The following is a 14,589-nucleotide window of genomic DNA, read 5'->3' as shown; positions in this document are numbered from 1 at the left end:
GCCCAAGGGAAATATTAGAGAACATTTGAATTCAATCGAGTTGAGCGTTGTCCACAAATTGAGGAAACATCAAAGCCATTCTTTCCTCTCCAGAATGTGAATATTAACTCTTGTGAAACGCTTGTTATCATATATTGAACTTGATGTTTGTTTTGAAGTTTAATTCCATTCCTCGCAATTTCAAATTTTATATTTTTGCAATCAGTTCCTCAGTACAAGCTTCTTCCGTAATGAAAAATAACAGATTCATTCATCCTTCTAGAACTATGAATTTGGCAACATGGCTATCTGGAGTTCATTTTAGATAGCTAATTGTTTCTCCAATTTCCTTTTAATTAATTGCAAATTATGGTTGATGAAATTATATTAGTGCTCGTAAGAGATAGAGCTATGGGTTCTTAGAAAAGAGATGAAATTCACGTAGTGCTGCCTTCCAGAATATACAAGGTGATTTCAAATAAAACAAACGAAATCCATCTGGAGAAATATCTAATTTAATCACAACTTTAACATTACAGTAAATGACACAAATTTAACACACGAAATAACTTCTCTGAATCTACACTTGAAGAGGTGGTAAAACAAGTTTCTCTGCACTCGATATTATGGATTGGCTGAACACAAAAATACACCTGAATGGATTTTAAGGTGTAAGACTTTTATCTAATCTAAATTTCATAAAGGATCTGATAAGTTTAGTAGGTCATGGAAGTTAACACCAAAGATGACTTTTTTACGACGAGACATTCATGAATTATTGAATCAATAACGTTAAGAGTCGATAGTCTCGCAAAATTCATTGCCTAAAGTATAGTGAGTGTTTTCATGTAGAGGGGTTCAGGGCTCACTGAAAGGATGGAATTAACGAAAAGTAAATAAATTCTTTGATTAGATAAAGTACATTCGTGGAATGGGGATTCTCTTCTATAATGAAATGGGAATAATACTTTTCATCAAATCCTTATTAGCGATTCAATTATTAGACAACATTTTATTTTAATTTATTTTTGCATAGACCTTTTGAGTTATCTAAATATATACAGTCGTGATTGAAATTCTAATGCATTACGTGCTCTTTTATTGAGGTTTGGCTATTTACAAAGTTGTATAGTTCAGGTGAAATCTGTTTTCTACTTTTGCCAGTTACATGCTCAATTCAATTATGATTTAGTTTTAATTGTATGTAGTCGACGTTTCGAATGTTTCATCTGTTTTTAGTACCATGATTAAGATGCTAGGCAATTTTTGTCATCTTTTAAAAGGTCTTTGGGCATTAGACATCGATTTACGAGTTCATTCTATTTCTACCACCATAAGTGCCACTCGAGTGCAAAGAGGAAAGAGAAATGATAGAAAAGGGAGAAAGAATCTTGAATATCCTGGCTATATATATTTTAATGATATCGAGAGAAAACACCCAGTCACATTTACTGAGGTGATTGTCAATACATTGTCCTCATTATCGAGCTTCGCTGTCAGATCGGTTGGATAGGTTTGGAATGAAGAATGACTGTCCCAGTATTTTTCCTCAATTGTATTACACAATTATGAGAACAGAATCATTTGACATGACCAAAACAAACAAGAGAAATAATTTTTGATATGCGGGACAGCTTAAATAATGAAATTTGAGCATATCGCCCCAGGTTCTGATATTTTAAAACGTTAAAACTTCGTTCATACAATGTATTAACACATCTTTTAAATTTTTTTCTGAATTTTTAGGAATGTTTTTTTACATTATTTTTTTGAGGATTGATTGTTTCATTTTATGCTGAGATGAGCCTCTGGCTTCTTATTGTGAGCGTGGGTGTGATGGTGCCACATGGTGTTCACCCGCGGCGACGGCGACAGCAGATGCAGGTCCATCAACAGCTCCAGCTTCCCTCTTGTAGACCAATTTCCTCTCGAAGAGTTCGTTCTGGTTGCCTGGCTTCTCCAGCTCGGTGTCGAGGAGCTGCAGAGTAAAAGAGGCACTTTTGAACTGACGTCTTATCAAAGAATTGCACTAGATTATCATTGGGAATAATTGGTAACTCGCAATTTTCTCCAGATCCTATGCACTATCCCCTGAGATCTACCACTTAATCCTGAAGAGAATCTAGGGCTAGCGTCTTACTCGATTGTAGGTGTGATTCTTACAGCAAACGTGGGTGAATTACGTATTCTCGTTGCATCATGCGTGTACTATACCGATACTACACTTTTTATGTGATTCCGGGATAGGGTACTTATTCCTGATCATTATAATCAAAGTGTTCTCTTAACTTGATATACGGGTTTAAATTATAAATAATAAAGATTATCAGTCAATGAAAACGCACATTTGGATATCTCATATAACTAAGAGATGATAAACGTCTGAACGAAATATTTGGTGATAAAGTCAGAAGTAACAGTTCATTGTGGCGACAGAATATTTTATCTTCACTTAGCATTCTTAAATTTACAATCTCTTTATTAGGATCGAGCGTGATGTAATGACAAAATTATGGAATGAGTAATGATAGCTGCATTTTTAAGTGGAGCGAGAGACGAACAAAAGCCATATCAAAGTATGGCACTGAATTCTTCAGTTTAAATCTCGCCGATTACTGAACTCTTTTAATGTTGAAGGAAATTCTTTTTTTCTGACCCCATAAAATGTTATGCTTCGAAGAAACCGCTCTTCTCCCTTCCACAGCACGCATTCTGAAGGGTTTGCGCTTCATTCCCTCTCCATTCAATCGAAAGCAGCTCGAAAAAAGCCCACTTGCGCAAAAACTCAAGTTCTGTTAGATTAAAAACTGAACGGGCGAGTATTTCCTCACGGGTGATTGATTTTCCTGGTACATCGTGGAAAAGTAAATCACAGCGATGCTGTTGGTATTCCTCGCAGTGAAGTTTTCTCAGTCCGTGGATTGAATCGGGCGAAGGGAGGCAGAAGAAAATGACTTCCTGCATTCCATATCATTCTTCCGAGTCCGCATAGTTCGCAACAGCGATTTCCACCCGGAAAAGCCCTAGCGCGATACACTCCAGTGATATACGACAAGCAGGAATTGCTAACTGCGACCTTTCCATTGCTTCTCTTGCGACCTCCAATCCGCCGACGTTTTTTTCCCACCTCGAGTCGTCGCCGTAGTGACACGGAATGGTTTTTTGGAGACCTTTGCGGGTTTTTGGGTAATGCTGGGATTAGGGAGGAGGAGGAAGAGCAGAAGTCTCTCTATAGTGGAGGAAACACGCTTCAAACAGTGTCTCCTGAATTTCATCTCGTTGCTTCATGCCTGTTGGTTGTCGTAAAATTTATGATATGATGTGATTTAACAGCGTATTATGGAACTCATCGAGAAAATATTACTATCTTTTTTACTCATTCAGTTAAGATAAAACGCCTAGACGCCGTCGTTCGTTTGAACATCAAAATGAAATAGATTGTTTTAGAATTAATTCGTGTACGGCACTACTTGTGATCTTTATTTATTTCAATATTTCATCAAAATGCAATGCACAACAAGGGAAGAAGTAGATAAGGACAGAATATTAATTTTGCGTATGCATTACGTTACTTAAAGAATTTGTGTAATGCAACCTTATTTTTTTGTTGTATTCATTGGTGCATGCAAAAATTGTCCCGTATGTAAACTGTAGCTATTTAAATTCAAATAACTGCGGGAGGTGTCGCGACAGTTTTTTTAATGGTGCCATCCGCTGATGTTAATTGAAAATGTAGGTATTTCACAGTGTAAAAATCATTCGCCATGAATGGGGTGCATAATAGGGTACATATTGGGATTTGCGTTTTTATTACGCTTTGCGCTTTTTCACATTACAGCAACCTGTACCTATTCATGTCCTAAGGAAAGCAAGGCGTTCGGAGATGACTATTTTTTAATGAATGCTAAATCTCACCTGTTCTATCAAAGTGAGAAATTGGACGGCCAATTGCTAATGATAAATGTCGCGGATGATTCAACTTAAAAGGTGTCAAATGGCCACCTTTTATGACCATTTCGCTGGTTGAATTGCTTAATCACTAAGGAACTTTCCAAAAATGAAACGATGGGTGCGACTAATATCTTAATTTCTGTGAAACGAGGAAAATACTCCAGGCCAATTTTTCGGGGGAGAAAATAACTATAAAATCGGACGTTTTAAACGGTTTTTTATTTGAAAAAACATATATATTCCCTGCAAGACATATGGAAGGAAGTACACGTAACAATGGGGAATGAGAAATCGTTTAAATAGTTCCAAGAGTAGCGGGTGAAGTACGCCTTGTGTTTTAGCGTATGCACATAGTTTTTCTTTGCACCGTATATAACACTGCTAATTTACCAAGTTAACGGGCCTTAACGTGTGGACGTAGTAGGTATGATGATGAATTACTATGAAATCTTTTTGATTTCATAGTAGTTCGATACCATTTGAGTCGTCGCGCAAGTTCATAGTGTGACTATCTGGAAAGTTCCGTCGCCGTTTCTACGCTCAAAAAGTCATGTCCTTATTTTAAATTCATCCCTGAAATATTTCTCTGCTGCCTATGCATTGGTTTAATTTCAAATTTCTGAAAGATAAGTAAGCTATTTAATTTATCCGTTGGCCTCAGTAGTGCTGTGCGTGTTTAGGGACGGGTCTCCATCAAACGCGGAAAAAATCTCGCCATTAAGGCATTTTGGAGAGAACCCTTTTTAGCCGAGGGCCCTTTAGAGTGAAATAACTCGAAAGCTCTTTTTTATATGAGCTACTCAGGATTTTAAAGTGGGCCTGAGTTGAAAATGAGATGAAAAGCACCATAAAAGGGAAATGCTATGAAATAAACGCCGAGATGCACCCTTAAGGATCCTATTGCGTGATAAAATATCTGGACGACGAAAGGAGAAAGACCGCGAGGAAAGGGGACGGCAAATAAGGAAAATGGAGCCGTTATTCGTTAGATATATATTACAAGAAATAAAGTCGAGAGAGAGGGTCTCATGGCCTTGAGGGATTAATTGAAAATTTGGAGATTTTGAAACAAAAGTTCTCTTTTAATAATGATGAGCCCATGGGTGGGGGATATAAAAACAATTGATTCATTTGTCCAAATTAAAGGAAAAAGTATCAAAATTACACGTCGGAAAGCGATTGAAGATGTGATATTTTGGTCTCTTTTTTGAAACTTTTTAAATAATTTTTAGCTCATCAAAACTCATGTATTATTTTCCACCCATCATTTTGGATTCTGCTGGAACAAAAGGAAACCTTTTTGGACATCTGAAACTATCACACTTAAATGTTCCGCTTCTTTAAAATTGAATTATAAATATTGGTTTGCACAGTTTATAAGCTGATTCAAACAATAAGGTTCGCACTCGCTACCTTTTCGACTGAATTCGGTTCATGAAATGAATAGATCACGGTTACGTGTAACTTAGCTGAAGAATCGCGCTAACTCGAATACTAAAACGGCACAGTTATTCCCCCTCCATAGATTTAGTATAGTTTTGGCTTTAAACTTACGTATGAATGATTTTTCAGTATTTTTTGGGTTGGGTTTGTCTGTTTAATCATTGGGAAACATGAACGATGAATTTCCATTTCTAAATATTATAAGCGTTTTTCATCCAATAAACTTTCCCTGATGCCATTAATTTTGTTCGAGGTAGTTATTTTGACCACCGCAAACCAAGAGGCATATGTCATCAGTATCATTGCATGCTTTCCCTTGGAAATTTGCTCATAAAAGTCATTATAAATATAATTGTAGCTGCCCGGTATAGTATTTTACCTGGGAATAAAATCGTCGTGTATGCGACAGAGAAAAGTGAACTCTGCCCTACCGGTTTCTTTGATTGATAGGAAGATGTACGTGTAGTGTGGCTAGTGTTGTAAAGCGATCACAATTTTAAAATTGTGCATGATTCATAAAGAAACTATGAAATGCAACATGTTTAGTACACGCCAGTATAATTATGTGCCGTTAGTATTATTCGTTATTCTTAATTTCTAGCGCGAGTTGATTTGTAGTTCATATTTATTCTCAGGTTTATTATTATTTGTTTGTCAGTTGCATTTCAATTCTTAGGCAGCTTTCTTGACTACGATAATGGAAAGTTAACAGAAATAAAATTTTGAAAATTGACCCTATACTATAAATGCATGGATCAATTTAAAAAAAATTATATTGATTTGTTATTATCATAACAGGGATTATATTAAACCAATGATAACATCAAAGCAAGATTGAGGATGAATCATTTCAATGTGATCTATATCACTCACTCTCATAGGCATTAAATCAAGTGGCGGTTGTAGGAGGATTAAAACTTTGCCAACTCTTTAAGTACCAAGATGGGAATGTTTCTGAAGCTCGACTTTTAACAATTCAGTCTCCAGATGTCTCCCGAATGCTTTCAATGCTGGGTCGAAAAAATGTGTACAGATCTCGTGTACAACCACTCGAAACGTCGGCAGGAATCGTCCATTACTTGCCTAGTTAAGTGGAAATGGTGATAAAAAAGAAAGGAGAAGAGTGGAGCTGGACCAAGCGCTCCTATGGGGATGGTGGGCATGTGCTAGGAAATGCACCGGGTTGCAATAAAAAAAAGAGGCCGAGGAAAAAAACGGAAAGAAGGACCGATTCCATTGACTTGAGGCAAACTAGATTTTTTGCGAGAGGTTTGTAATAGTCGTTCGCGTGTTGGCGTCTGTCCTTATTAACGTCAGAGCGTATGTGAACCTCCCAGACACGCGTTAAGTGCACCACGATTCCGTGGAACGTGGGGAGTTCAGAGGGGGTACAGAGAGGAGATGGGCGACGCCGAATTTTGAGCGACGCATTTGACGTCGTATACGCGACGCATGGTCACCAATTGCGTCGCATAGAGCGGGGATTTCACGATCCCATCCATCGTCTCATCGAGCCATCTGTCTTCTCAAAGCATTTCAGTGCTTCGTTATCCCGGTTCTGGTTTAATGCTTTCGTACTTTTTTTTAGCATAAATCTGGGATTTAATGAGGTTTAAACACTTTACTCCGGTAGTCTTTTGGAGTTGCATCCTGCACTCAAGAGCTACACTGAATTCAGCTCACTAAATAACTATGTACGTGCCCAAATACTGAGCCAGAAAGGTTTTCTCTATTTTTACAATGGCCTCTGTCTAATGCTTCGCGCATATCACCAAATCCCTATGTACATACATTCATTGGCAATTACCACTTCGGCAAGTATGATAATATATTTCATCAGCCGTTTTCAGTTACTGGCAATTATTATCAAGGCAAACGGAAATGTAAAATATTTTTTTAGCGACATAATAATGACGCTTCATCTTCGAAACCGGTCGAAAAAGAGAACTTGATACGGGCCAAATTATTCAATGTTTGGTCATTTGTTTACAAACTTTGACTATATCATTTTTCTTCAGATCAGAATTCGCAATTCTATTTATATGAGTCTTCCTTATTGCGTTAGTTTAATGGCGTGACTTGCGGTTCACACAAATTAGTAGATTGAACGTATAAATAAAATGATTTTGCCTCAATGAATCCAGACGAATAGTTTTGACAATGTTATTTTTCATCGGACTCCGTTAGCTCTTATGTCATCTTAAAGAATATTATTCACATGCCATGAATCAGCTCTTTTTCAGATAGTTATCTTTTATTTTGATTTCAAGCATGTCCTATTGGAGTGAATTTTGGTGGAATGAGGCGTTTGTGGTGAGTTGATGGTTGGGATGCAGTTCCCTATATTTGCCCGAAGGAATAAACTTCCCCAAAGAGATGTACCATCGTTTTCATAACTGCTATATTAAAAAAGAAAGTTACGTAACAATTGAAATTGTTGTCCGATGGATTATTATTCGGACCGCGGGAAAATAAATAATAAACTTCTTCCCCGTATGAAAATTAGCGAATTAGTTCGTATGTCAAGTACATAGCACGTACGTCTTTATCAATTGCTAACATGTTTTCAAACACTGGGTTGATTCGGAGACAGCGGATCAAGTCGAGATCAAATCTAATTGTAACGGAAGCCTGATTGAGGCTCATTTTAGTTCAGCGGTAAATTTTGTGCTAAAAGAAGAATATTCGACTCTTCACGTCCAATGAATATTTTCATTAGTGAAAGAAAGTATTTCATCGTGATAAACGGACGTTGCCGGTATGATGAAGATAAGCGAAAGAAATTATCTTATACACAAGAGTCATGTAGTAGTTTAGTCTGGTTATTCCCTACCCTATTCTTTCATTGCAGGAGGCCCCTATATGTTAATTTCTCCATTGTTTTACATTTTACAAATCCTCATACAATTTAATTTCACTGATAGTGAATATATGGTTTTTCAACTCGTCCTTTATTATAAAGGAGACCTTAGCTCTCATTTAAGTGAATTTACAGAAAACCGAAGTTTTAAAAAAAAGCTCTATGAAGGTAGGCCTGGGGAAGAACTGAGACTGGAAAGAAAATATTTGAATCCAAATGCTTAACATTTTTGTTGAATCCTTGCCCTTATTATTAAATGAAAACCAAATGTGTTCTCTTAAAATTCAATACTTCGTGAAGAACTTAATTTGAAATGTACTTTTAGTATCTTAGTATTTTAATGGGAATGGGGATTGGTTTCTCAATCCTTAGTCTAGCACTCTACTCGTACCCCCTTTTATTCGACAATGAAGCTGGGATCCTTTCCTTCGCGGAAAGATGCACTCTTGCTTCACCGCTTCCCAGCGATTACGGCCGGAAAGTGAGCGACCGTCGTAAAGACAGACCCGTCACACAATGCTCTCTCATCCATGTAGATGGCCGGGCATAATCTATTCGGAGCCATTTGTCTCGCTCTTGATTTTTTTACCTTTCTCCATTCTTCATCGCGGGCGTCAAGACTCTCCTGAGAGTTACGTCAGGAGAAAGCTGCGGGAGAAGCGAGCGAGGTGAAGTGGTCACATCCAATCCACGTCTAGGTAACCTCGAACAATCACTCGAAGTGCCCGGCAGAAGAAGATCGTGCTTGCTCGTCGAGCCGTCGCGCCCTCGCACTCTTCGGGGGTTATTATTATTATTATTTGGGATACATTGCTGTTAGGCGATAAGCCGGGTGGCAATGACATGATATAACAAACAGTAGTCATTCTTAAAACATATCACAGTGTCATTAAATAGTCGTATAGTAGACTTACAAAATAAAAAAATGAGAAAAAACAATATATTTTGATACAGCCATACACCTTCTGCCGTATTGCATTTAACAATCCCATCATGTATACCTTTTGCATTCACGCCTAAATGATTTAATGCTTTTGGGTAAGGGCTTAAAGAGTTCATCAGGCAGCTGGTTCCACTCTTTGATTCCCATATTTAGGAACGAAAACTTGGCGGTGTTTGTCCTTTGGGGCATGTATTTGATTTTAAGCGGGTGATCATTCCTGCCGAGATAACATGGCTTATTTACACTCTCGTTCAGTTCTTTCCAGCCTCCGTCAGCTTTCAATATTTTAAAAATGGCACACAGTCTATTCAGCTTCCGTCTGTTCTTTAGTGACCCCCATCCTAGTGAGCCAAGCATGTCGCTTACACTGTCAGTCTGCCTATGTCGCCCTAAAACGTACCTGGCAGCCTTCCTTTGCACTGCTTCTAATTTTTTCACATGCCCTATTTCAAAGGGATCCCATACTGTGGTCGCATATTCGACAATAGGCCTTACAATTGTTTTGAAGGCCAATTCTTTAGTTGATTTAGTGCTTCCTTTGAGGCTCCGCATGACCCAGTGGAGCGATTTAAAGGCCTTGCCTACCACATAATCTGTGTGAAGTCCCCACCCTAAGTCTTTACTTAGGTGTACCCCTAGATATTTACAATTATCTTTTGTTACAATCGTTTCTCCCATTATTTTATATACCCTTCCCTCACCTGCCTTCCTTTTGGAGAATGAGATGTGGATAGTTTTTGCAATGTTTATCTCCATTTTGTTGATTGAAACTCAATGTGTCCCATCTCGGAGGCCAACCGTTTAGCTCCTTTCGTTCACTTCTTTTTTAATATCTTAGTTGCTGTTGGTGTGCCCTTTCTTATTTTTTCACCTTTCTCTCTTTATATTTAGAATATCCCCATTCGATCATCATCTCTTAGACCATCCTTATTCGACAGCAATGTTTTCCGACCACTCGAGGAATGCGTAATTACTATCTTCCCAGTGCTGTATAATTAGAATGTTTCGTGCTACACCCTGTCAAAACGTTGGCATGCCATCATCGCAATTTCAACGAAATAATTAGATGAGGACTTGCTCTTTAATGATGAGAAACTGGAGAGAATAGGGCGCAATTTTACTTGCGATAAACAAGAAAATGAATAGACGCCGAAGACGTTGCGGTATAGATTGCAGGGTGATAGGAATTTATTGTTATATTTGGAAACAACATCCATTTTAGGAGAATATAAGCAGCAGAAAGTACAACTGATATGGCCCAGGATGCAAAGACTTCTTATTCTCTCAGATCGTCTTACGTAGTTTGTCATGTATCTTTTGTCAGTTTCGGAATTATTCACGAAGAGACCATTTTTCTCGCCAGAGAGTTGAACACATTGAGTTATTTCCTTTTTTATTTTCATTCAATTTGTTATTTACCCTCACATCCGCTCTGTCACTATATTCTCTCCCCAGGCAACACCACCTCTAAGTGGCCCCACCCTTGTGTTATATATACCACTCTCCCTGAATGTTATTTCCGCTCATTTAATGAAATTTGCTGGTAAGCACTTCCAATGGTGATTACGGGCTGCATTGGTGTGAATTTAAGGAGCCGAAAAAAAGAAACTTGGCAAAATCATTCCTGTGCGCCGTCAACTAAAATGTTACGCAATAGGTAGGGCAATAAAAAAATAGGGGAAGCTCACTAACCGTTGGCTAAGTGATATAGTCATTTTTGAGGCATATTTTCTCAAGTATTTAAAAAACAATATGCCGTTTCTTTGCGTAGTAAAATAATATTATTGACGAGGAGCGAATTCTGTAGGTGATACCATTATTCTACTGCCACTATTCGCCGGCCATTTCATAAAGTTTGTAAATTTTCCCGTTATGTCGTCTTTATGGCCGCCTAGGTTTAATATTAATTATTTTCAGGCAGTTTGGGGTTTCATTTAATTTGCATTCCCTTTAAATAAATAAGCCTGATGCAGTAATTTGCATTCCCTTTAAATAAATAAGCCTGATGCAGTAATCAGATACAGCATCCATAAGTTATTACATTTCGTTTTTATGAGCTGGATTTCTAACAATGCTCTGAATAAGTAAAGCTCTTGATGGCCTAAATGGAATGATTTTTTTATGTTACTTTGGTGGCCACATATTTCCCCTTTCTTCGAAAAAATAGGGACATATAGGTCCATCCAAGCTGCGTTAGCATGATTTCACTTTAAAAGCCTTTCTATTCAGGGTTGTTGCTTATCCAATTATAGAACTTTGATTTCATATCTTGACATTTCCGTGTTCCTTTCCTTAGGTATGGATTTTTGCCGACCTGCTTAAATATTTAGTGCATTAAGTGAGATCCCCTGGATTTGAATATTTATAAAATGTCTGTATAATTATGAAGAAATATTATAAATGCATGAGTTCTCTTACATTGAGTTAATAATGAAGAAGAGCTCATCAAATATTATTCATTCCTATGTCACCGTTTTATGTACCTAATTTGTATGTTTGATGATATCTGAGTTACAATATGTTTTTGTAATTAAAAATTTTTCGTGAATTCACAATACTTCATGCGGCACAAAATATTTCCACCAGTTCATATTTTCGTGTATGGTACGCTCACGTACCATGCATCAATGATTAGGACAATGTTTTGTTACTCTGAAGGTTTTACGTATAGAAAATTTTACTCTCTTATATAACAGCTTATAAGTGCTCATAATGTTTGTTATTCCCAGGATTCTGATGCTATTTGCTACTAACTAATCTTTTTAATGGACTTTGTAATTACGCGTTAACAGAGATTGGAGAGTAAGCTGTAGGATATAGATGAAGCATTAGGTGTGACACCGAGGGAAGAGTAAGAGGCAAGGGTCAAAAGTTAGCAGCCTCATGGAGAGGAAACGTTTTGCCTGGACGAAAAGGCCTCTTAATTAGGGATTATTGTTGTATCCAGAGCTGAATTGATTTTGAATCCCATAAAAATATATATCATTTTTTGTTAATACAAAAGGTTTATATTTTGAAATTGGTCGAGTAATCAGCTTACAAATCACGTGATGCTAAAAAAATGATCATTATTTTTAATTTAGTTGATTTTCCCGATTGAAAAATAGTTACTTTTTGAGATTTAAACATTTAATATTTGAGCTGGACACTTTTGTAAACAAGTTCAAACGATGAACACTCTTTAAGTAATGTCGCTGTTGATATTTAAAAAGCAATCAAATTCTGTGGAAAGTATTTTTCTAGATAAAATGATTGGGTCTTGCATTAAAAACACGCTAGGAAAACATGGAGTTGCTGTAAGTTTATTATTTCTACGTGCACTTAGTACCATGTGAAGTTTTCCACGATGGATTATTATTAAATATTACTTATGAAATCCATTGGTAGATATTTGTTATTTAAGGTCAAATGGCTCTGATTCTATGTATATATTTGCAAAATTTTTGTTTAAAATTTTACGGAAACTACAACACGCACCCTAGCTGTGCATAGTACATGACGTCGACCAGTGACCGACCCGAAGGTTGATTCGATAGGTGAGGGTGAATCTCCCTGCGTGATAAATCTACGGTGCTTGAAATCCAAATATCTCTGCAGGAAAGCCAATTCCTTTCACTGCGCCGCCTAGTTTGCTAAGATCTGGTTTTAAATGCATAACAGAGCTCGTGAAGAGCTGAAGGTTCACGGAGTCAGTAGTCGAACGCTCTAAATCACTAGGCAACCGTTCTATCTCGTAAATTGCTCACTGTCCCCATTATTACAAGCGATTTATTTTTCCGCAGAGGCACAAACACCATTAGAGCCGCTGTATTTTACTTAAAGCCATTCAAATGCTTACATCCAGTGATAACCATTCTTATGGATATTCCTTCGTTGTGATTTCAATCTAGTTTCTTGCTGAGGGGCGGATATTCTTTCGCCCCCCCCCTTTCCCTTTTAGCGCAGTACGAAGTAGTGGCGCTGATGATTCAGCGATCGGACAAAAAGAAGATTCATGAGCCAAATAATGCCATAAACCAGTAATAAACTTCATCGCTGTCCCTGAACGGAGGGAGAGAGAGTGCGTTTGTAGGTTGCGGACCTGCCTAATCGAGGGAGAGGCAGCTAGTGGGGGGATTTGGAGAGAAATGCGAGAATTAAATGGGAGGGAAAGAGTATCTTCATTCATCTCGAAGGACCCAATTCGTCATGCATGATTGGTGGCGTACGGTCATATGCAATAGCTGCTGCGCGTCAGTTTGGATGTAAAAGAGATGGATTATGTCGCCTCACCGGGAAAAAAATAGTGGGAGGAGGCAGGGTAAGCTCCGCCCTCTTTCCATTCCCTCTCTCTGGGCGCGGAAATACCATCAGCCCCTGCCAAAGTGCGGCGTGTTTATTCCGTTCTTTTTACTTTATCGGTTATTCCCGTCAGGTTCACCATGCTCGTGGCCAGCGCATGTGATGTGATATGACTTTATTTGTCAAACCCTCTTGGTTACAATCGCATGACTATCGCCTACTTTTACTTTCCCCATCGTGTTGGCGACGGGGCTCTAGGGGAAAAGGTTCGCCATCCTCTTCAAACTATCGAGAGGGATTTCTGGGTTTAGTTGACCGCCTCAAGGTTTCGACAGGGAAACTATGTTAGGTCAAACGTGCTGGATGAAAATACACGTATCATTCTTATATTCTAGCGTTACGTATGGCTGTATGACTTGGTTGGTATAGTCTCTCGACACTGGAGTGCACTATCGCTCTTTTCGAGTAGTTAGAGATCTGCTTGGTTACGATCCGGTTGATAAATTGGGATGGCGCTTGCTATCCTATGTTATTGACTGAAGGAGTTAACCATTTCTCTCAGGGATTCTAAAAAATGGTAATGATATTCTCTCTGTCAAGTTTTTTCCTAGAGAGCATATAGTCCTTAAAACTTCGTGAACTTAAATTGGGCTCAAGCAAAAATACCCATTGGGCCTTAGTTGCAAGAATGAGTCCGTCGTAGCTTTTCTTAGAAAATATAGTGGTGTATGGTAGTTTTCACTTAATTAAATCATTTTAATACTTAAGAATAATTTATTTCACTTTTATCGAGCAGTAATCAATAAACTTTATAATGAAATATAACTTATTACATAAATCCAAATCAATCGATTGAATATTTGTTCTTTTAGTGAATGGGATGTGCAAGTTTATTGATTGCACAGAGTGACTAGTAGAATTAAAAATCGTTGGACCTGAAGTATTTCCTCCTCATAGGTTTTTTTTTAATTCAAAAAGTGCTCATTTGAAATACGTATAGCCAAATTTTCTTTCATTAATTTCGTATTGCTAACTCAGCTTTCATTCCGTAAAACCAATAAAAATATTGAATGGGAAAATTCCACAAATTAAACTAGGCCAATGAATTGACCGGGATAGTTGACGTTACGCT

The 14,589-nt window shown here is 37.7% G+C and overlaps 1 protein-coding gene across 1 annotated transcript in view; it reads right to left on the bottom strand.

Annotated features, from left to right (window-relative positions):
• Nucleotides 1-472: 472 nt before the first annotated feature.
• The window catches only part of Proc (Proctolin), a 104,834-nt gene continuing 90,717 nt past the window's right edge, over nucleotides 473-14,589 (bottom strand). Inside the window, exon 3 of the mRNA XM_071583486.1 lies at nucleotides 473-1,957. Coding sequence (XP_071439587.1) covers nucleotides 1,796-1,957 — 162 coding nt within the window. The 3' untranslated portion in view covers nucleotides 473-1,795. The remainder of the gene's footprint in view (nucleotides 1,958-14,589) is intronic.

This window comes from Hetaerina americana, unplaced genomic scaffold (assembly GCF_022747635.1).
Source record: "Hetaerina americana unplaced genomic scaffold, ioHetAmer1.1.p SCAF_14, whole genome shotgun sequence".
Classification (NCBI taxonomy): domain Eukaryota; kingdom Metazoa; phylum Arthropoda; class Insecta; order Odonata; family Calopterygidae; genus Hetaerina; species Hetaerina americana.
Note: the sequence above shows the minus strand (reverse complement) of the source record. Positions and strands in the feature narration are given on the sequence as shown.